The sequence below is a fragment of the Saimiri boliviensis genome, chromosome 8, assembly GCF_048565385.1.
Source record: "Saimiri boliviensis isolate mSaiBol1 chromosome 8, mSaiBol1.pri, whole genome shotgun sequence".
Classification (NCBI taxonomy): Eukaryota; Metazoa; Chordata; class Mammalia; order Primates; family Cebidae; genus Saimiri; species Saimiri boliviensis.
The window spans coordinates 9303300-9323205 of record NC_133456.1 but is presented as its reverse complement, the minus strand read 5'-3'; the positions used below and the strand labels follow the sequence as shown (position 1 = coordinate 9323205).

At 53.2% G+C, this 19906-nt stretch overlaps 2 protein-coding genes across 3 annotated transcripts in view; one reads left to right on the top strand and one right to left on the bottom strand.

Annotated features, from left to right (window-relative positions):
- Positions 1-4935: 4935 nt before the first annotated feature.
- On the bottom strand, positions 4936-7980 carry TNNC1 (troponin C1, slow skeletal and cardiac type). The gene is made up of 6 exons (XM_003936583.4): positions 7877-7980; positions 6339-6369; positions 5947-6093; positions 5579-5693; positions 5225-5361; positions 4936-5142 (listed from the first exon to the last, which is right to left on the bottom strand). Exons 1-6 carry the CDS (start codon positions 7898-7900, stop codon positions 5111-5113), a joined length of 486 nt encoding a protein of 161 aa, XP_003936632.1. The 5' UTR covers positions 7901-7980; the 3' UTR covers positions 4936-5110.
- A 1387-nt stretch (positions 7981-9367) lies between these two features.
- Positions 9368-19906, top strand: part of NISCH (nischarin) — a 39214-nt gene continuing 28675 nt past the window's right edge. Inside the window, exons 1-3 of one of the 2 annotated variants that reach the window (XM_039477152.2) lie at positions 9368-9593; positions 11946-12029; positions 12756-12938. In XM_039477152.2, coding sequence (XP_039333086.1) covers positions 9501-9593; positions 11946-12029; positions 12756-12938 — 360 coding nt within the window. In that variant the 5' untranslated portion in view covers positions 9368-9500. The remainder of the gene's footprint in view (positions 9594-11945; positions 12030-12755; positions 12939-19906) is intronic. The other variant, XM_039477153.2, reaches the window with a different exon arrangement.

The window sequence follows — 19906 nt, the reverse complement described above, 5'->3', positions numbered from 1 at the left end:
ACAATAGGCCCTGACACGGACTTTGTGTGCCATCTAGTGGACAAAGAGGAAACTGCAGGAGACCCCAGAACTGCTCGTTGTGTCAGGCCCTGTGTTGGGGTAGCAGGGCCACCCAGCAGAAACCACAGCCTCTTGAGGATGCTAGCAGTAACCAGGCAACCACAATATAAAGAAGTAGAAGCAATAGAAGATGCTCCAGTGATTGCTTTTGATGGAGGAAATCAAGGGAGGCTTCATGGAGGAAGCACTATCCAAGCAAAGGATGACCCAGCCCAGAAACAGAGAGGACGCAGTGAAACAGGCAGAACTAGGTGATGCATGCAGGGTGCAAAATGCCATGTACTGGTGGGAGATGGTGAGCTGGGCTGACACCTATGTGAAGTACGTGTTCATGCAGCAGGTGCCACCAGGTGGGTATGTGGAGGGTCACAGCCCAGCCTCTCCCAGCCTGAATTCTGGAGTGGGTATGCCTGGAAGGAATGGATGTCCCCAGTCCTTTCCCCACCAATTTCATGGATGGAACAGGGATATTGGGACAATACCATACCCCCTCCACCCCTACGCACCTCCAGCTGCTTGCAGAGGGTGAACCCTCATCCCCGCCACCTCCCATCGGCCATCCTTCACAGCTCCTACCTCCCGACCCCAGCCCTCCCACAGTGTCCTCTGGGATTTCCATCTGTAAGCAGGGCCATTCATCTCCACCTGTCCCGGGACCTGTCCCCCTCCCCTACAGCTAATGAAGAGAGAGCCAGGACACGGCAGAGCCCTCCTTCTCCCACTGCCCCTTCCTGACCGTCCTTACTCCCTTCAACCCGAGCACACGTGGCCCTTGTCTGAGGCAGCAGCCTGCCCCCAAGATGCACCCTCTCTGTAGCTGGCCCAGCCACTCTCCTGTTTCCTTCACAGAGGGCTTCACTCTCTTCCCCTCCCCAGTCCCATCAACAGCCCACATCCCCTGGGTTCCTCCCAGTCCCCTGGGTCACTGTCCTCCTCATTGTCAGTCATTGTCCACCTCAGCTACCCACCCTCCAGGTCACCACCAATATGGGTGTGACCCTTTGCCTGTCTACATGGAAAATCCCTTCCTCTGAACATTACCATCAGCAGCTCCGCACTGCCACTGCCACATCTTTCACTCACTGAGGACTGTCTGCCTGCCCCTCTTTGCCTTGAGCCCCCTCTTTGTCCTGGCCCAGCTTGTGCCTGCGACTGGCTCTAGAGCCAGGCCCTTGCAGACACTGCCCAGGGGCCCAGGAGCCACCGGCCTGCTGCAGAGCTGCCCTGCCCCTCACGCGGCCCTGTTCCTGTTTCACTGGGCTGATTCCACCAGCATACAAGGCTCTCCCTTATCCCCTTTTTTTTTTTTTAATAGCGATGGGGTTTCACCGTGTTGGTCAGGCCAGTATCGAACTCCTGACCTCAGGTGATCTGCCTGCCTCAGTTCCCAAAGTACTGGGATTACAGGCTTGAGCCACCACACCCAGCAGATTTTTTTTTTTTCCTTGCCCCTTCTTAAACAAGCTTCCCTGGACCCCACGTTGCCTGAGCTCGGGCCCCTTTCTCTGTTCCCTGGGGTGTTGCCCACACCCGCCTTTACCCCTGTATCTCAGCTCACTCCTGTCTGGCTCCCATCCCTCTGTTCCACGGAAACCCTCTTGCTCAGGCGGCCAATGCCTCGGGGCCTGCAAGTTCCCAAATCCTGGGGACATCAGCTGTCACCCATGCCTCTTCCTTCCCTCTTGGCTCCCAGGGCACTCTCCCGGCCTGCCCACGCAGGATGCCACCTATCCACAAACTTTCAACCCAGGGCCCTTGTTTGTGACCACGGCCAGGAAACGGCTTCCTACTCTGATGGCATCTACGTTCACAGGGCTCACTCTGCCCCTTCCCTTAGCTCCTGTCTTGCTTTGACCTTACCATCAGCCTGTCTCTGGGGCATCTCAACTTTGACACAGACCAAAAAAAAAAAAAAAACCAAAAAACCCTCCAGGCCAGGCACAACAGCTCATGCTTGTAATCTCAGCACTTTGGGAGGCCCAAGCCTGATGACTGCTTGAGCCCAGGCATCTGAGACCAGTCTGGGTAACACAGGAAGACCTCATCTCTACTAAAAATATAAACATTTGCCAAGCACGGTGGCACCCATTTGTCGTCCCAGCTACTTGGAAGGCTGTGGTGTGAGGATTGCTTGAGCCCAAGAGATCAAAGCTGCTGTGAGCCACGATCCTGTGACTGCACTCCAGCGTGGGCAACATCGCAAGACGTGTCTCAAACAAACCAACAAACACTCCATCTTTCTCGTGATCAACCACCAAAAAGGAATCTAGTCTGGACAAAGCCAACGTAAGTGAGAGTCTGCAAGATAACGGGCCTGAGCTCTTCAGATGTGATGAGGAAACACAGGCCCGTCACAGGTTGGTGGGGAGTAAGGAGACAGGAGGACTAGTGAGGCTAGTGCCGTCTGAGGTTGGCTCGTCTCCAGGACAAGAACGTAGGACAACTGACAGAACTTCCATAAACTCTGCAGATTCATGAACGGCTTCATGTTAACATTCATTTTCCCTATTTGATCCTTCTTTGCTTAAAACGTTAACATTTAGGGAAGCTGGGGACCTGTAAATGGGAATTCTTTGTACTATTTTTGCAAGTCTGGAATTTCAAAATGAAAAGAAAAAAACAAAAAACCCTACTAAGGCCTAGTGTTGGGAAGTGGCCTTCACCTCCCCATACCCCGAGGCTGAACCTGTGCCTCCTCCAGGCTTCCGTACCTCAGGAAATGGCAGCTGAGCCAAAAAGCTAAGGGTCATTTTGGATTCTCTACCTTCTCACCCCTCACATTCAGGCCTTCAGCAAATGCAGTCCATTCTAGTTCCAAAATGTGCCTTGAATCCGTGCACCCCTAGCCCTCTCTCCCCAGCACCCCACTGTACTGGGAGCCACCAGGCTTTCTTGCCCAGAGCCTGCCCCCACTTCAGGCCAGCTCCTGGCTCCCTCTCTCCCACCCCTTCTGTCCTCTGCAGCCCTCACCCCTCATATAAACTGGGTCCTCAAGAGGCCTGGCACTGCTCATGTCTCCCAAGACTGGTGGGGCTTGGCTTCCAGCCCAACACTGCCTTTCTGCTCCTGAGATCTTCCCAGTCTCTCCCCATGGCTGGTTCCCTGTGGTTCCCCCGGATCTCAACAGTGTCAGCTCCTCTAGGGAGCTTTCCCAGACCACTCTCACTCATGGGCCCACCGTGCCTCCAGTCTCCACTCTAGCCCGTGCTGGTTTTCCCACTGTACTCATCTCCTTAAAACTCCACCAGATTGGCTGGGCACAGTGGCTCACGCCTGTAATCCCAGCACTTTGGGAGGCCAAGGCAGGCGAACCACTTGAGCTCAGGAGTTTAAGATCAGCCTGGGAAACATGGTGAAACCTTGTCTCTGCTAAAAATAAAAAATTAGCCGGCTATGATGCCAGGGGCCTGTAATCCCAGCTACTCAGGTGACCGAGACATAAGAATCACCTGAGCCTGGGAGACGGAGGTTGCAGTGAGCCAAGATCATGCCACTGCACTTCAGTCTGGGTGACAGAGTAAGAGTCTGTCTCAGAAAAAGAAAAAAAAATTTCATCAGATTAGGGACTGGGCCTCACTGTGACGCCCCAGCATCCAGCCCTGCGCTGGGCACATGGTAGGTATATGAATGAACCACTGAGTGGCACACTGGCTGGTGGTGCTGCTCAATGTGGCCTTTCCTTCTCTCCTGGGATGTCGCCCTTCTTGGGTCACTCCGGGTGTCTGCAGAGGTCCCCAGTTCTCCAGCTCAAGAGCAGGCCTGAAGGGACTCCTCTCCTCTCCCCTCAGGTCTCTCCAGAGTCCAGAAAGCTCTTGCTAGCTCTGGCCTCCACGAGAGGCATCTTTAGAATTCCAAGACCATCTCTGGAATGCCGGGCCTGTCTGGGGAATGCCAAGGCTGGGGCACAGGTGCAGAGAGAGTGGAGTGGCTGGGTGGGGCAAGGACAGCTGGCAGCATTCTGGCTGCAGCCTGCGCACTGCTGGCAGCTGTCCCTCCTGCGAGCACCGCCGCTGACACCTCCACTTCCTTGCAGCCCCCAATGCTCGTGACCCTGAGGCAGCATCACTGTCTGGCTGCAGCTCTGGACTGGGTGCTCCCACTAAGCTGAGAGCTGCCAGGCCCTTGGGCCTCCGTCCCTGTCAGGGAGAGAGACTGGGCCACAGGAAGCAAGCCTCTGAGGTTCAAAGGAACTGGAAATCAGGCCCATTTGGACGCGGCCCAGCCAACAGGGCCCTTGGCTGGCAGCCAGGTGGCTCTGCTCTCTCCCACACTCAGTGGATGACCTTGACAGCTCCCTGCACCTCTCTGGGCCACAGAGTCCTCACCTGTCAAACAGGTGAGGGGAGGTAGAGCCGAGTCCGTGCCCCTCTGTCCCTGGGAGTCAATGCTGCTGGCAGGAAATATAAGTCAGAGGGCAGGTGGACTGGCACTGTGGGCCTGCAGGGACCGCACAGGCTCAGCTCCACTCCAGCCATGGCTGAGAGGCAGTGGGTGGTTGCTGTGCCAGAGAGCACCCAGGGCCTAGCTGTGTACCACAGTGAACCCTCTCTCCAAGTAGAGGACTCCTAGGCTGCCAGAGTGGTTGACCAAAGTGATGACCCCCAGGAACTTGTTAAAATGTAGGTTTTAGACACCCCCAGACTCCAGATGCTGACTCCCAGGAGATAGGACCTGGGCATGAGGAGTTATAGAGGGCATGCCACACAGCAGTCTCCAATCTCATGTCACCCGCCGCAGAAGGCAGTGTGGAGCCGCGGTCAGGTACCAGGCTCTGCAGTCACCGTGCCTGGGACAGGGAAGGAAGTGGCCCTTGGGTAAGAGTGGGCCCTGGGGAGAAGTCCATGGCCCGGGGACACCAGAGCCAGACAGCAGGCCTCCAGGGAGCAGGCTTTATTTGCATCCCCCAGGAAGGGGCTGGGGAGGGAGTCGAGGGATCTGGGGTTGAGAACATGACCAGACTCAGGTCCTGGGACCCCGACCCGCTCCCCAGCCCCAGGACTCGGCTGATGTTGAAGCCTGGGCATGGGCAGCTCTGGGTGAAGGTCAGCGTCTACTCCACACCCTTCATGAACTCCAGGAACTCTGTGGAAAGAGGGGCAGGTGTGGGTCAGGGGTGGGGCTGGCAGGGCACAGAGGCAGGGGGTCAGCCCACCCACCCGCTTACCGTCATAGTCGATGCGGCCGTCATTGTTCTTGTCTCCATCCTTCATGAGCTCCTCAATGTCGTCCTCCGTGATGGTCTCGCCTGTCGCCTGCAGCATCATCTTCAGTTCCTCCAGGTCAATGTAGCCATCAGCGTTTCTGTGTGGAGGGGGCCCAGGGTAGGGCTGCAGGGAGGGCATGAGGCAGCACAACCATGCCCCCTAGGCAGAGCAGGGACGCTGGGAGATGGGGCATCCCTCTTCCCCATCAAGCAGAGGCTGCAGGGTCCCCCAGGCCTAGAATCTGAGACTGCCCTCCTATCTCCAGCTGGGCTTGAGTGAGGGTCAGGATCAGAGGTCAAGGGTCACATGCTCACTTGTCAAACATGCGGAAGAGGTCAGAGAGCTCCTCCTCAGATTTCCCTTTGCTGTCGTCCTTCATGCACCGAACCATCATGACCAGGAACTCATCAAAGTCCACTGTGCCGCTGCCTGGGGGGCGGGTGGCATGGTGGTTACAGAGGCCAGGTTGGAAACTGCAAGTGACTCAAGCCCAAAGAGTGGCCACAGAAGCCTGGCATTTGCATCCTCACACCAAATGCCAGGCTTCTGTGGCCATTATGCCTATTTTATAGATGAAGCAACAGAGGCTTGGAGGGGCTAAATCACTTCCGGCTAAGCAGAGCCAGCATCCCAGCCCCCAGCCGGCTGGGCTTCCTCTGGAGCCTGGGGAGGAGGGGCTCACCATCCTCGTCCACCTCGTCGATCATCTCCTGCAGCTCCTCAGGGGTGGGGTTCTGGCCCAGCATCCTCATCACCTTGCCCAGCTCCTTGGTGCTGATGCAGCCATCCTCAGCGCCCAGCACGAAGATGTCGAAGGCTGCCTTGAATTCTGTGTTCAGGGGTTGGGGGGCACAGTAGCCACGGCTCAATAGCCAGCACCTCAGAGGGCCAGACCCCTGGGGCCACCTGCCAACCTGCCCACCTCCCTTGGAGACCTCTCTGAGATCAGAGCAAGAGGGACCTAGCCTTTGGTCTCCCGTCTGGGGTCCTCTTTCAGTAAGGGGTCCCCACATTCCCCAGCCTGGTCTCCCAGCCTAGCCTGCTGGTCTCCCGCATGTGTGATAGGGTTCTCACCATTTTTCTGCTCTTCTGTCAGCTGCTCTACCTAGAAAGGAAAGGGACTCTCAGGGCTCAGCCTCACGCATAGCTGCTGCTGCTGAAACCAACCCATTCCACAGGTGAGAGCTGGAGCCAGGGAAGGCAAGCTATTTCCAGGCCACAGAGCAGAGGTCTCAGTCCTCCCTCCCTCCCGCTAAAGCCCTGATGTGCCCCAGCTAGCCTAAGACTGGGCTCAGGGCCAGTGTGACAGGTGGGCACCCTCTTCAGGGCCAAGGTGACCCTCAGTAACAATAGTCAGTGACCACTCAATACCCTTTTGGCCCCTGATGAAACTCAAGCTGGGTGGCCCAAGGAACAGCTGTCCCTCAAGTTGGGACAATAAACCAACGTGGGGGTAGGCAAGCTACCCGCTGTAACCTGACCACGGTGGCCACTGGGCTATTTTTAACGAGGAACAAAGTTAAACCTGGTGATTGTTCTGGGGACTTTGGCATGCAGGGGGTGGGGCGGTGTTATCTGGCCCCCTGGCCTGCTAGTGCCGCCTCAGGAGCCAAAATTAGTCCCCAGCTCCGCCAGGCCTTGTATGGGCACTGGATGGAGGGCTGCCCCCACCCTAGCTTCATGGACTCCCACAGGATAAGCAGGCATGCCCCCAGAGCTGGCTGTAGCCCTTCCCTGCCCAGAAGTGAGCGAGACTGAGGGAGGGGTTCCCCTGGGACAGCTATCCAGGCCAGGATGTCCTTGCTCTGGGGTAGTGGGAGGTCACCACCATCGAGGGATGTAACAGCATCTGAAATCCCTCAGTGACCCAGGAGGCTGCAGGGGCTTGGGGTGACCACTCCCTAGCCCTCATTCCCTCATTCTCACCCCTAGCGAAGCCACTGAGCCCCGAGCCTGCCAGACACGATGGGGCTGGGGCCGCAGTTCTGTTCCTTCTCCCTTGGTTCTCCCTCATGTCCAAAACTTCCCTGCCTGGAACTTCAAAGCCCCATCTCCAGCCCAGGACTCAGGCCCCTCCTCGCACACCCTCCACCCTCCAAAGCATCTTCAACCAGCCAAAGGGCTGGAGTTGGGTGGCAGATTGTGCGTGTGTGAGAAGCAGAATGTGAGGGGCAGAAATGGAGGTTGGGGACAGGGAGACAGTCACAGAGACTCATAGAGACAGCTTAGGAGGAAGAGCGATGAAAAGAGAAAGGCAAAGATGCCCAGAGACAAATGCAGAGATGTGTCTGAGAGACAGTGCCACAGACCACAGACACTTGGAAACAGAGTGAGACATGATGCTGAAAGCAGTGACCTCCTCCACCACCCTGCGTGCCTCAACTCCCACCCCTTCTGCATCTTCAAACACCAGCTTCCCTTCAGACGCTGAGCCCCTACCCCTTCTGCATCCTCAAACATCAGAACCACTGTCCCTGTGAGGGCCTGGGTTGAAGGTGCAGAGGCTCTCTTCTGGGTCCCCACTGCTTCCCTGGGCTACAGCCCCCCATTCTGAGCTGAGCAAGCCCCCAGTGGGCCTGCCCACCCCAGCCCTACCCAGCCCTGTCCCTCACCGCAGCCTTGTAGATGTCATCCATGCTGGCGGCTCACAGGACAGCCTGCTGGGGTTGCCAGCCGGCCCACGACTTAAATAGTCCTGCCCCCCTAGGCCGCATTCCCAGCCAGCCCAGCCCACCCCTGCGTGTAGTATCCTCCAGCCCCTCCTCTGGGCCCAGTGATGTCAGGCTGGCCTGAGTCCCTGTGTCCTCAGCTCAGGGCAGGGAGCAGATTAAGTGCTACAAGAACCAGGTTTCTTTCCCTCCTGCCCCCACACTCCCCAAGGGACTCTGAAAAGGTTTCTGGAATGAATGAAAGCATGAGCCCAGGGCAGGACAGGAGCCACAAAGTAGTGGGCCCCAGGCGAAGCCCCTGCAACACAGCAGCTCAAGCTCCCATCCAACCAGGGGGGCACGTGCTATGACCCCTACCTTCCAGATAAGGAAGCTGAGGCTCCGGAAGAGTGGTGGGTGGCTTGCCCAAGATAGCCCCTGCCTTTAACTCAGCCTCTCTGGAATAGGGGTGCAACGTGTAAGGAGGGGTTGGGAGTACAGGACCCTGCCAAGAGAAGCCTCAAATGCCAAGCTCAGAGTACGATGTTGTGGAACTGGGGAAGTAGGAAGTCACTGACCCACCTTAGGATAGGGTGGTCAGGAGCCCTTCTGCCAGAGGTCCCTGCCCCAGACCTTCCATCTGCCCAGGGAGAAGTGCCCCCCCCTTCGGGCTTCAGTCAGCTGCTCTCAGTTATTCAACAGCACCCCTACAGACGCCCCATCTGTGCCAGGCTCTCTTCCTCCTCACCCTCCAGTCAGATTACCACCTCCCTCTTCTAGGTCTCATCTTCCCCTGGTTTAGGACTCAGTTCTCTATTCCAGCACTGTAGTTCATGGGTCCAGGTCAACCTGTCTCCCTCTTGTTTTGAACTCCGGCAGTCCACCCCGTGGGGTTCCTGTGCTCATTGGCAGCACACACCCCTCCCACCTCCATCTCTGCCCTCTTGATAAACACACTCCCTGCTTCCAGCACTACTGCATGCCAGGCCGCGCATGAATCAACCCATTCCGTTGCCAAGGAGCCCCACTGACAGGAGCTCTCCGAGTCTCGGAGAGGTTCGCAACTGGCCCAGAATCACTCTCGCCCTGCTCTGGCGATAAGCACAGGTCCTATTACTCCCTCCAACCCGCCTTGCCCTAAAGAGAAAGAGCCCAACACCCAAGTCAGGCGCCATTATGGCCTCCTTTATCAGGAGGAGTAAACTGAGGCCAGGAGGAGCAGTGACTTGCTTCGTGTTGCCCGGAGGCTCGGGGCCTTCTGTCCTCTCTTCCCGAGGGACTAAGGGGCGATTCCCAGAGCGGTCACCACCCGAGATCTCAGTTTCCAGCAGGCTGCGCAGGGTACCGTTGGTGACGCCACGCAGGTAGAGATTACGCAAGCGAACGCTGCGCACGCGCGCCGTGGGCGGTGCCTGTCAATCACGCAAGAGGGGCGGGGCGAAGGCTCTGGGAGGCGGCCGGACTAAGATGGCGGCACGGCGCGCGGTGGGGGCGTGGGGCAACGGGGGCCGGGGGGCGGTGGGACGTTGACCCCGCCCCCTGCTGCGGCCTGTCTGCGCCGGGCGGTGGTGGCGGCGGAGCCCGGAACATGGCGGCGGCGCGCAGCTTCGGGCCCGAGCGGGAAGCCGAGCCGGCCAAGGAAGCGCGCGTCGTGGGCTCCGAGCTCGTGGACACTTACACGGTGTGTTGGGGGCGCGGGCACCCGCAGCGGGAGTGATGGATAAAACTGGGAGTCCGACTCGGAGGGCTTGGTGAGGGGTCCGGCATCCGCAGCTTGGAGGAGAGGGTAGAGGGGTCTGCGATTGCGAGGAGGGGGCTGGGCCCCGCAGGTCCGGGAGAAGGGTTGTTGGGGCCCGGGGAGGCGGTCTGGAAAGGGATACGCGATCAGAAAGGGAGGCTTGGGTTGGGGGCGGCATCTGGGGATAAAAAGGAGCCTGAAGAGGGGGAGTGTCTAGATGAGACGGAATCCCTCTAGGACTGGAGGGGCCCGGGTCTGGAAGACCGTTACTGGCGTCCGGGAGGAGGACGATGGGGAGAAGGTCTCTAACGGATGGAATCAGGGAAAGGGGTCAGGCTCCGCAAGCCTTGAAGAAAGAGGAGCCTCGACCCTGGTCTGGAGAGTCTGAGGTCGTGGTTGAGATTTCCTCTGAGAAGTGCCGGAGCGACCTGGGGACCTGACGCCTTGGGGGTCGGGCGGAGACCGGAACGGAGGAGGGGTGGAGCCCAGCTATGGAGAAATGGGGATGGTCTTAGTGTTGAAACGCGGGCCCCCGAAACCTTAGGAATCTTCGTGACTTTGGGCTGTGGGAGCGAGAAGGGGCAGCAAGCTGCTCCCACACACCTCTAGGCTATGGGGGAGACAGGACAAATGGGGGGTAGTCCTCGTCTCTGATGGGGTTGGATGCCAGGCCTATGAGCCTGGAGGGCTGCCTGGCAAAAAAATGGCCCTGGGCTACGCTTTGAGCACCTCCCTGCCTCCTGCCCTTTGTTCCCGCAGGGTAGGGAGTGGGTTGGGGCCTTGGCCCTCCCTGCATCCCTGTCCCTCATCCTAACGTTATCCTCTGAGGGCCATTCTGCTGGCTCTTTTCTTCTTTCCTGAGGGCAAGGGGAGGGAATCAGGCCGGATGGGAAGAGGAGGGGGTGGATCCTGGAGCAACAGGCCAGCCTGGAGAAATGGCTGCTCCTCAGGGCTGAAGGAGGCTTCAGCTCCATGCTGCAGAGAGGATAGGGAACGGAGGCGGGTGAGGTCTCTGAGCTGATGGCTGGCTGGCCACCAGCTATGGGCACATTCAGCCAGAGGGCCATCTTCAAAAAGCTCTCCTTATTCTGGGCTGCGCCCCTCCTCTGCAGGTATGTCGGGGGAAGTGGTGATCTAGGTTGGACCCTACCATCCTCTGTCTCCGGGTGTGCCGAGTTGGATATTATTAACACACCTACCTTTTGAACACTTGCCGTGGGTCAGGCCCATGTACAAAGCATTTTACATGCATTGCCTCACTTGGTCCTTGATTCTAAGATGGAGGAACTGAGGCTCAGAGAAAACTTAGGCTCCAAGTTACTTACGTAAGTGACACATAAGCTGCAGCCAGGAAGTGGCAGAACCAGCTTTCGAACCTAGGCCTTCCTTAATCTCTAGGCCATACTGCCTCCTGTTAGAGCTTGGTTGCCACCACTCCCTCCCCACATCGGCTGCTTGTGCCTTGATTGCTGGCTCAGTAGCAGAAGTCACAGCCATGAACCAGTTGAAAGAGTTGGAAAAGGACTTGCTTCCAGGAGGTAGTCAAGGCGCCTGGAAAGAAGTACAACAGAGAAGATGCTCAGGCTAGAACTGGCCCTGCTCTGCCTCCCTTGGAAGAAATGGCCTTGCCTGCAGCTCAGGCTGGCTTCTGAGTTACCTAGAAGGCAGGAGGTAAAAAACTAAAGAGGTGACTTGTGGTGATCACCTTTTTCTTTTATTTTGAGACGAAGTCTCACTGTTGCCCAGGCTGGAGTGCAGTGGCACGATCTTGACTCACTGCAACCTCTGCCTCCCAGGTTCAGGCAATTCTCCCGCCTCAGCCTCCTGAGTAGCTGGGATTACAGGTGTGGGCCACCACACCCAGCTAATTTTTGTATTTTTAGTAGAGACGAGGTTTCGCCACGTTGGTCAGGCTGGTCGTAAACTCCTGACCTTGTGATCCACCCACCTCGGCCTCCCAAAGTGCTGGGATTACAGGCCTGAGCCACCGCACCTGGCCGACAGTAATCACCTTTTTCATTCCTTACTGATGGTTGGAGCCACAAGCTTGTCCCGAGTGCTTCCCAGCCCTAGTGCCTGGGCCATGGAGGAGGCTCAGAGGGGACCTGCTGCTCAGCAAGGGCCAGGTGCAGAGGCTGGTGGGCTAGGGCAGCCTGCTTTGGATCTGAGTTGCAGAGAGAAAGACTGATAAAGGATAATTGGGAAAGATAATTGAAGCTTTTGCTGCAGGAGGAGGGGAGGAGACTCCTTGTTGCCGGCTCCCTTGTCACAAGGACTGTCGGTTTCCCCTTTTAGGTTTACATCATCCAGGTCACTGATGGCAACCATGAGTGGACAGTAAAGCACCGCTACAGCGACTTCCATGACCTGCATGAAAAGGTAACTGCTAAGAGCTAGAAGCATGTATCTCAGGGCCGGAGGCGGCCTTTAGGCCCAGTTTCCATTGTGCCGCACGTTAGTTTTAGGGCAAAACAGGCTCCATGTCTATAGTTCACTTCTTTAATATAAACTACTTTGTTTATATAACTGTGTTCATCAGTATAGCATGTAAATGTTAGTCTTCAGCTCTAGCATAAGCCAGTCTGCTAGGAGCATATTTGAATTTCAGTTTTAATTTTTCCAGTCCTAGCTTGGATATGAGATGCTGAGACAGTTTCCTGGGGAGGGGACAGGTTTGAACTTGTTCGACCAGCTATAGCTATCCCAAAGCCTGTACTTTAATATCTGGCTGTGATTCCATCTTGCTCTTTGCTTTTGGAAATGTTGTCTTTCTTTGGGTCATTAGCAGCGTAGGTGTTTGAAAGACACACCACTGCCCTGTTAGGTTTTTACTCTGGCTTGGAAAAGATGGCATTTTTAGGGGCGCAAGGTGTTACTTCTCTGAATGTCTCCAAAGACTCCAGATGAATTTCCTTGTCTGGAATTGTATTGGTATTTCTGAAGCTAATTGGATTTGAGGATGTCAGATCCCAGGTGCACTGGTTGGTCACTGATCCCGGTACTGCTTCAGAGTGGGGCTGTGCGAATGCTGAGGAGCGTCTGCCCTCAGGCTTCTTGCCTTGGCCCTCTTAGTCTGTGGTTGATGTGCTTATGTTTTTTTTACAGCTCGTTGCAGAGAGAAAGATTGATAAAAATCTGCTTCCGCCCAAAAAGATAATTGGGAAAAACTCAAGAAGCTTGGTGGAGAAGAGGGAAAAGGATCTGGAGGTCTACCTCCAAAAACTCCTGGCAGCCTTCCCTGGCGTGACCCCCAGAGTGCTGGCCCACTTCTTGCATTTTCACTTCTATGTAAGTTCCTCATCGGGTTTTCACCTCTGTTTGCAAACCCACAACTGCTAAGCTTGAGGCAGCAAAGCAGGGTAGACCTCAGCTGTGAGGAGAGGTGGGCCGGAGTTAGACCCTAGGTTAGAAGATGGAGGAACCTCACCCTGGTTAGGGATGGGCTGTGGGCAGAAGCACGTTTGTTGACAGATTTGCCTTAAATTAGACTTAGTGTGGCTACAGAGACACTTTCCTCCACCACAGGGCGTTTTGTTTAGCAAAAATGGCCTGTGGGTGTTTGAGCTAGGTTTCCATCCAGATGGATGAGGCTGGATTAGAAACAGCTGACACCTGGCAGAGACTATTGTTGAGTTGTTGGTTCACAGCTCAAAACTAATTAAAGGATTAGTCTGTGATGGTGGAATATCACCATCTCCGGGCATGTCGTCAGGGTCCAGGCTGCCAGGGTGCTAAGGCTGAGGGTAGACACCTTTCTCTGTTGGGAGAGTGTGTTGTAAAGCAGCTCTGTGCTCTGTCCTGGACAGACAAACAACTTTCATGGGTTGCTGGAGACAGAGCAAGTTGTTAGACTTCAAGAAGGGTGCTTTGGCAGTGTGAGATCACATTTTTAAAAATTTTTTTATTTGTTTTTGAGACAGAGTCTTGCTCTGTCACCCAGGCTGGAGTACAGTGGCATGATCTCAGCTCGCTGCAACCTCCGCCTCCCAAGTTCAAGCTATTCTCCTGCCTCAGCCTCCCAAGTAGCTGGGACTACAAGGTGTGCACCACTACACCCAGCTAATTTTTGTATTTTAGTAGAGACGGGGTTTTGCCATGTTGGCCAGACTGGTCTTGAACTCCTGACCTCAAGTGATCTGCCTACCTCAGCCACCCAAAGTGCTGGGATTACAAGTGTGAGCCGCCAGGCCTGGCCAAAACCGTAATATTAAATAGCAGTTCTGTTGTGAGAATTTCTTCTAAGGAAAACCAGGCAGTAGCAAAAAGGATATGTGAACAAAGATAGTCATTCTAGGATTGTAATAAGATAGTAAAGACAACCCTAAAGTATAGGAGGAAGAAGTTAAAAAAAAAATCAGAGGCCGGGCGCGGTGGCTCAAGCCTGTAATCCCAGCACTTTGGGAGGCCGAGGCGGGTGGATCACGAGGTCGAGAGATCGAGACCATCCTGGTCAACATGGTGAATCCCCGTCTCTACTAAAAATACAAAAAATTAGCTGGGCATGGTGGCACATGCCTGTAATCCTAGCTACTCAGGAGGCTGAGGCAGGAGAATTGCTTGAACCCAGGAGGCGGAGGTTGCGGTGAGCCGAGATCGCGCCATTGCACTCCAGCCTGGGTAACAAGAGCGAAACTCCGTCTCAAAAAAAAAAAAAAAAAAAAAATATCAGGCCAGGTACAGTGGCTCATTCCTGTAATCTTACCACTTTGAGAGGCCAAGGTGGGCAGATCACTTGAGGTCAGGAGTTTGAAACCAGCCTGGCCAACATGGTGAAACACCATCTCTACTAAAAATACAAGAATTAGCAGGGTGTGGTGGCGGCTGCCTATAATCCCAAGGCTGAGGCAGGAGAATTGCTTGAACCCATGAGGCAGAGGTTGTATTGAGCCTACCACTGCACTCCAACCTGAACAACAGCAAGACTCTGTCTCAAAAAAAAAAAAAAAAAAAAAAATGGTACAGCCAGGCTGAGCACAGCAGTTCATGCCTATAATCCCAGCTGTTTGGGAAAAGAAAAGAAAACGAAAAACAAATCTGCAGCTTCACCATCATTTTCCCAGCAGCACACCAGTCTTCCCAGCAGACACTGAAAAAAATTCACCTTTCTTAAGCAGTATCCAGTTGTATGGCTGTACACACACACACACACACACACACACGCACGCACGCACACACGCACACACACACACTCACACGCTCGCTTGCTCTCTCTATATAAAATATAGAGATTTAAATTTATATTTAATTTAAATTAAATTTATATATAGAGATTTAAATTTATAAGTATATAAATTTACATTTTAAATTTATAAATGTATATAAATTTATATAATTTATATAAATTTATATATATATATATATATATGTTTGTTTTGTGTTTTTTTTTTAACAGGCTCACTGCTCACTCCACTGCCCAGGCTGGAGTGCAGCAGCCTGATCATGGCTCACTGCAACCTCAAACTCCTGGGCTCAAGTGATCTTCCTGCCTCAACCTCCCAAGTAGCTGGAACTACAGGTTCATGCCACCACGCCCAGCTAATTAAAAAAATTTTTTTTGTAGAGTTTGAGTCTTGCAATATTGCTCAGGTTGACCTCAAATTCCTGGGCTCAAGCAGTTCTCCCACCTCCACTTCTCAAAGTGCTTGGACTGCAGGCATAAGCCACTGCACCCAGCTGACTATGGTCTCATTTTTATAAGAAACAAGTTGATATGGACATACTTGTCTAGGAAAACTCTAGGAGTAAGTTTATGTACACCAGAATGCTAAGAGTAGTTTTCTCTGAGTGAATGATTTTCAGATCATTTGTTTACTTGTTTTCCCTTTATATGATGAAGACAGAGAAGAATCCATTCCCTTTTCAGGCTCACCTTGAAGTAACCTGTCGGTAATGGTCCTAAAAGCCCAGCTGTATTTAAAATACAAGTTTCTTGGCTGAGTGCAGTGACTCACGCCTAATCCTGGCACTTTGGGAGGCCAAGGCAGGCCGATCACTTGAGGCCAGGAGTTCGAGACCAGCCTGGCCAACATAGTGAAACCCTGTTGCTACTAAAAATACAGAAATTAGCTGCATGTGGTGGCACACACCTGTAGTCACAAATACTCAGGAGAGAAGCATGAGAGTTGCTTGAACCTGGGCAGGGGAGGTTACAGTGAGCCGAGATGATACTACTGCACTTCAGCCTGGGCCACACACAGTGAGACTCAGTCTCAAAAAAAAAAAAAAAAAGCAACTTCCTCAAAGTCTTTTCAGAGTAAGATGGCTGAACCTTTCTTGGATCACTAAAGAGCCTAGATATTTGGTGGCAGTGCTAACCTTGGGCCACTGAGCTTGTCACGGACAGGTGGAAAAGTGGATAGCATTCATAGATGGGACCTGTGTGTATGCTTTGGATTTTATTCAGCGTAAACCAGCAAGTATAGGGTTAGCAACATACCCTTTTGTAAACCTGTGTTTAAACTTATGTGAGAAAAAATTTGCATTCCTTATGCAAGTCTTTCAGATAAACTTTACTGGTTAGTATTTTAAGAAATACTGGCCGGGCACGGTGGCTCATGCCTGTAATCCCAGCACTTTGGGAGGCTGAGGCGGGTGTTTTTTGAGACAGGGTCTTGCTCTGTTGCCTAGACTGGAAAACAATGGTGCCATCTCGGTTCACTGAAGCCTCGACCTTCCAGGCTCAAGCGCTTCTCCCACCTCAACCCCTGAAGGAGTTGGGACTACAGGCATATGCCACTGTACTTGGCTAATTTTTGTACTTTTTGTAGAGATGGGGTTTCGTCATGTTTCCCAGGCTAGTCTTGAACTCTTGGGCTCAAGCAATCCGCCTACCTCAGCCTCCAAAGTGCTGGGATTAGTGAGCCACCACACCCAGCCTGCGGTGTGAATTTGAATGACATGGAAAGAAAGCACTACTTCTTTTCCAGTCTGCTTTAGGTGGGAGTGCAGGGGGCTGCTACCTGTGTGATTGAGAGACACACTGTGACACTGGCTGTTACTGTGCTGCTCTCCAGATTGCTGTGTCCTGACCCTCCTGAACACATGGTGACAGGCCTCATCCCAGTTCTCCCTGGAACAGAGGTTTTCAAACTCAGTGAAATGAATCCCACCTGGAATTCTAGCACACCATGTGGGGCAGGACATCCAACAGTGGTGGATTTGGAGGCAGGCCGAGGTAAATTTCCACCCCAAGTCAGTCATTTAACTTGTCTCTGAGCTGGAGGCTGGTGAGCCGGGGCCCTTGTGAGGCCTGCAAAAGACTGTGCAGTGAAGGTCAATGGCTTAGAAGAGTGTTGAGCCTGAGGTTAGAGTTGACCACATGCTGGCCATTACTAGGTGGTTTGGGAAAGGCAGCGGATTCATTTCCCTCGAAAGGTGTTTATATTGTTGTCTTCTTTTACAGTTAGTTGGCTAGAACAAAGATGCTTTTCAAAATTTGGAATCAGGCTTCGTTGAACTGTTAGTCTTAACATTGGCTTTAGCATCCAATTTATTTCCATGATTTGTTTTAGTTGCAAAGTACTGAGGCTGTAAATTATAACCGATATTCTTTTCAACTTAGTTTTGCAACTCTCTTCAGCTAAAGTTGAGATTTGAATCCATCAGTGGGGAATTTTAGCTTAAAGTTGAATCATACGTATTATGCCTGACTCCTGCTAGAATGCCTCATCACCAGCATAAAGTGAGACGAGGATTCCAGCCCTTAGCATGTGTGTTTCAGACATGCTTGGGGGATGGCCTCAGTGACATGTAATTCACTCCCTGGTTAGTGCCCCACAGATAAGCACACTGCTGGGGTGTGTGCCAAGCCGAAGCATTTGGGATTGGCCTGGGGTTTGCATCAAGTGCAGATGTGCATGTTTTGAGGTACACTTGGTTGCAGGGCACGTGTGCAGGCACGCTCAGTCAAGGACGAAGCCCAGCTAGTGTTTAGGTGAAGCTCAAACCTCTGCCTAGGGCTGCACACCAGCACAGAATCCCGGCAGGTGGTGCAGCTGTTGCCTTGATCAGTAACACATTGGGAGGGTGAGTGTTACAGTTTGTAAACATAGCTGATACTAAGTTTCTAAAACATTTTTTTTTTTAAACGAGTCTAGCTCTCGTTGCCCAGGCTGTAGTCTAGTGGTGGGATCTGCAACCTCCACCTCCCAGTTCAAGCGATTCTCCTGCCTCAGCCTCCCAAGTAGCTGAGATTCCAGGCTACCACCATGCTTAGCTAATTTTTATATTTTTAGTAGAGATGGGGTTTTACCACGTTGGCCAGGCTGGTTTGAAATTCCTGACCTCTCGTGATCCACCCACCTCAGCCTCCCAAAGTGCTGGGATTATAGGCATGAGCTACTATGCCCAGCCTTATGTTTTTTTTTTGTTTTTTGTTTTTTTTAATTGAAAAACTTACATTGAGGTATAAAGAATAGAATGTCCGTCCGTCCATCTGTCCGTCTGTCCGTCCTTCCTCCCTTTCTTTCTTCTTCCTTTCCTTTTCTCCTTCCTTCCTTCCTTCTTTCTTTCTCTTTCTTTATTTTTTCAAGAAAATATCTCACCCTGTCACCTAGGCTGGAGCCCAATAGCACAGTCTTGGCTCACTGCAGCCTCCGCCTCCAGAGTTCAAACGATTCTCCTGCCTCAGCCTCTAGAGTAGCTGAGGGTATAGATGTGTGCCACCATGCCCAGCTATTTTTTGTATTTTTAGTAGAGATGAGGTTTCACCAGGTTGGTCAGGCCAGTCTTGAACTTCTGAATCCACCTGCCTCAGCCTCCCAAAGGGCTGGGATTACAGGCATGAGCCATCGTGCCCAGCCAAGAATGCCCTTTAAAGAAATACATTTCAATTCGGACATTTATAGCACCCCAAAGCAATTCAAGTCCCTTCAGCACAGATGGGGTAGGGCATGTGGGCTCTGGCCACTGATAACCCACCTGCCTCCTCCTGGCGTGGGGAGGACTGACTCCTACCACCTTTACTCATAAGCCCACCATTTGACCAGGGAGCCCTCTGAGGAGGCCCGTGTGCTAAGTTTGAGGGCTGAGGCATTTCTGTGTTCTTCTCTGGTTCAGTCTCTGTCCCCAAGGTGCAGGGCAGCCTGGAAAACCAAGTAGAAAGTGTTGCAGAGTATATACTTCCTGTACCTTAGACAGCAAAATTGTTACACAAATTGCTTTGAGATTCCTTGGAAGAGAAAGCTTTCTTTTTGCTTCGTAGGAGCCGGTGGCCCTTATACTCCCTCAATTTTCTGTGTGTTCCACAATTCCAGCCCTATCCCCTTAGAGGGGCTAGCATCCAGGGTGATTTCTTTTTCCTTTTTGAGAGACAAGGTCTTGCTGTGTTACCCGGGCTTGACTCTGAACTTACGGGCTCAAACGACCCTTTTGCCTCAGCCTCCTAAGTAGCTGGGACTACATGCCTAGCCCAGGGTGATTTTTTTTCTCTGTGCTCTTTCTGAACTGACACCAGCTACCTGAAGAAATGTGCCATTGGCCAGGTGCAGTGGCTCACACCTGTAATCCTAGCACTTTGGGAGGCCAAGGCAGGCAGATCACTTGAGGTCAGGAGTTTGAGACCAGCCTGGCCAACATGGTAAAACCTGTCTCTGCTAAAAATACAAAAATTAACCAAGCATAGTGACGCAGGGGCCTGTAATCTCAGCTACTCAGGAGGCTGAGGCAGGAGAATCGCTTGAACCCTAGAGGTGGAGGTTGCAGTGAGCCAAGATTGCTCCGCTGCACTCCACCCTGGGCATGGAGCGAGACTCTGTCTCAAAAAAAAAAAAAAAAGAGAGATGTGCTGTTGAAAGTGAGGGTTGTTCAGTACTGATTGTGAGGAACCCTTTCCCCTTAGATAACTGTAAGAGCCTTGTGTCCTGAGAGGCCCTGGAGCTATTCTTGGGGAATTGAGGTGGGCAGAGATTGGGAGCCCCTGGGACCTGCTCAGCTCCAGGTGGTCTGACAGCAGGGAGGATTGTGAAGTGCAGATCTGTAGACAGGGCGTGGTTCTCCAAACCATCCGTGGAGAAACAAGCCTTTGGATCATTCCAGGCTCTTCCTAATCTTCGCTTCTTCACAGCTGCCAAGGAAAATGTCATTGAGTTTAAGTAGTTGCAGGAGACTGAAGTTGAACTTCAGAGCACACCTGCCACCTCTGTCCTCACTTCCAGCTGGAGCCCTGTCCTGCTCTGAGCCTGCTCTGCCCCTCTCGGCCCTTTTCCATTTGGCCCTGCACCCGCGGGTCCCTTAAAGCTGAGGCTCTGTGTGCTCAT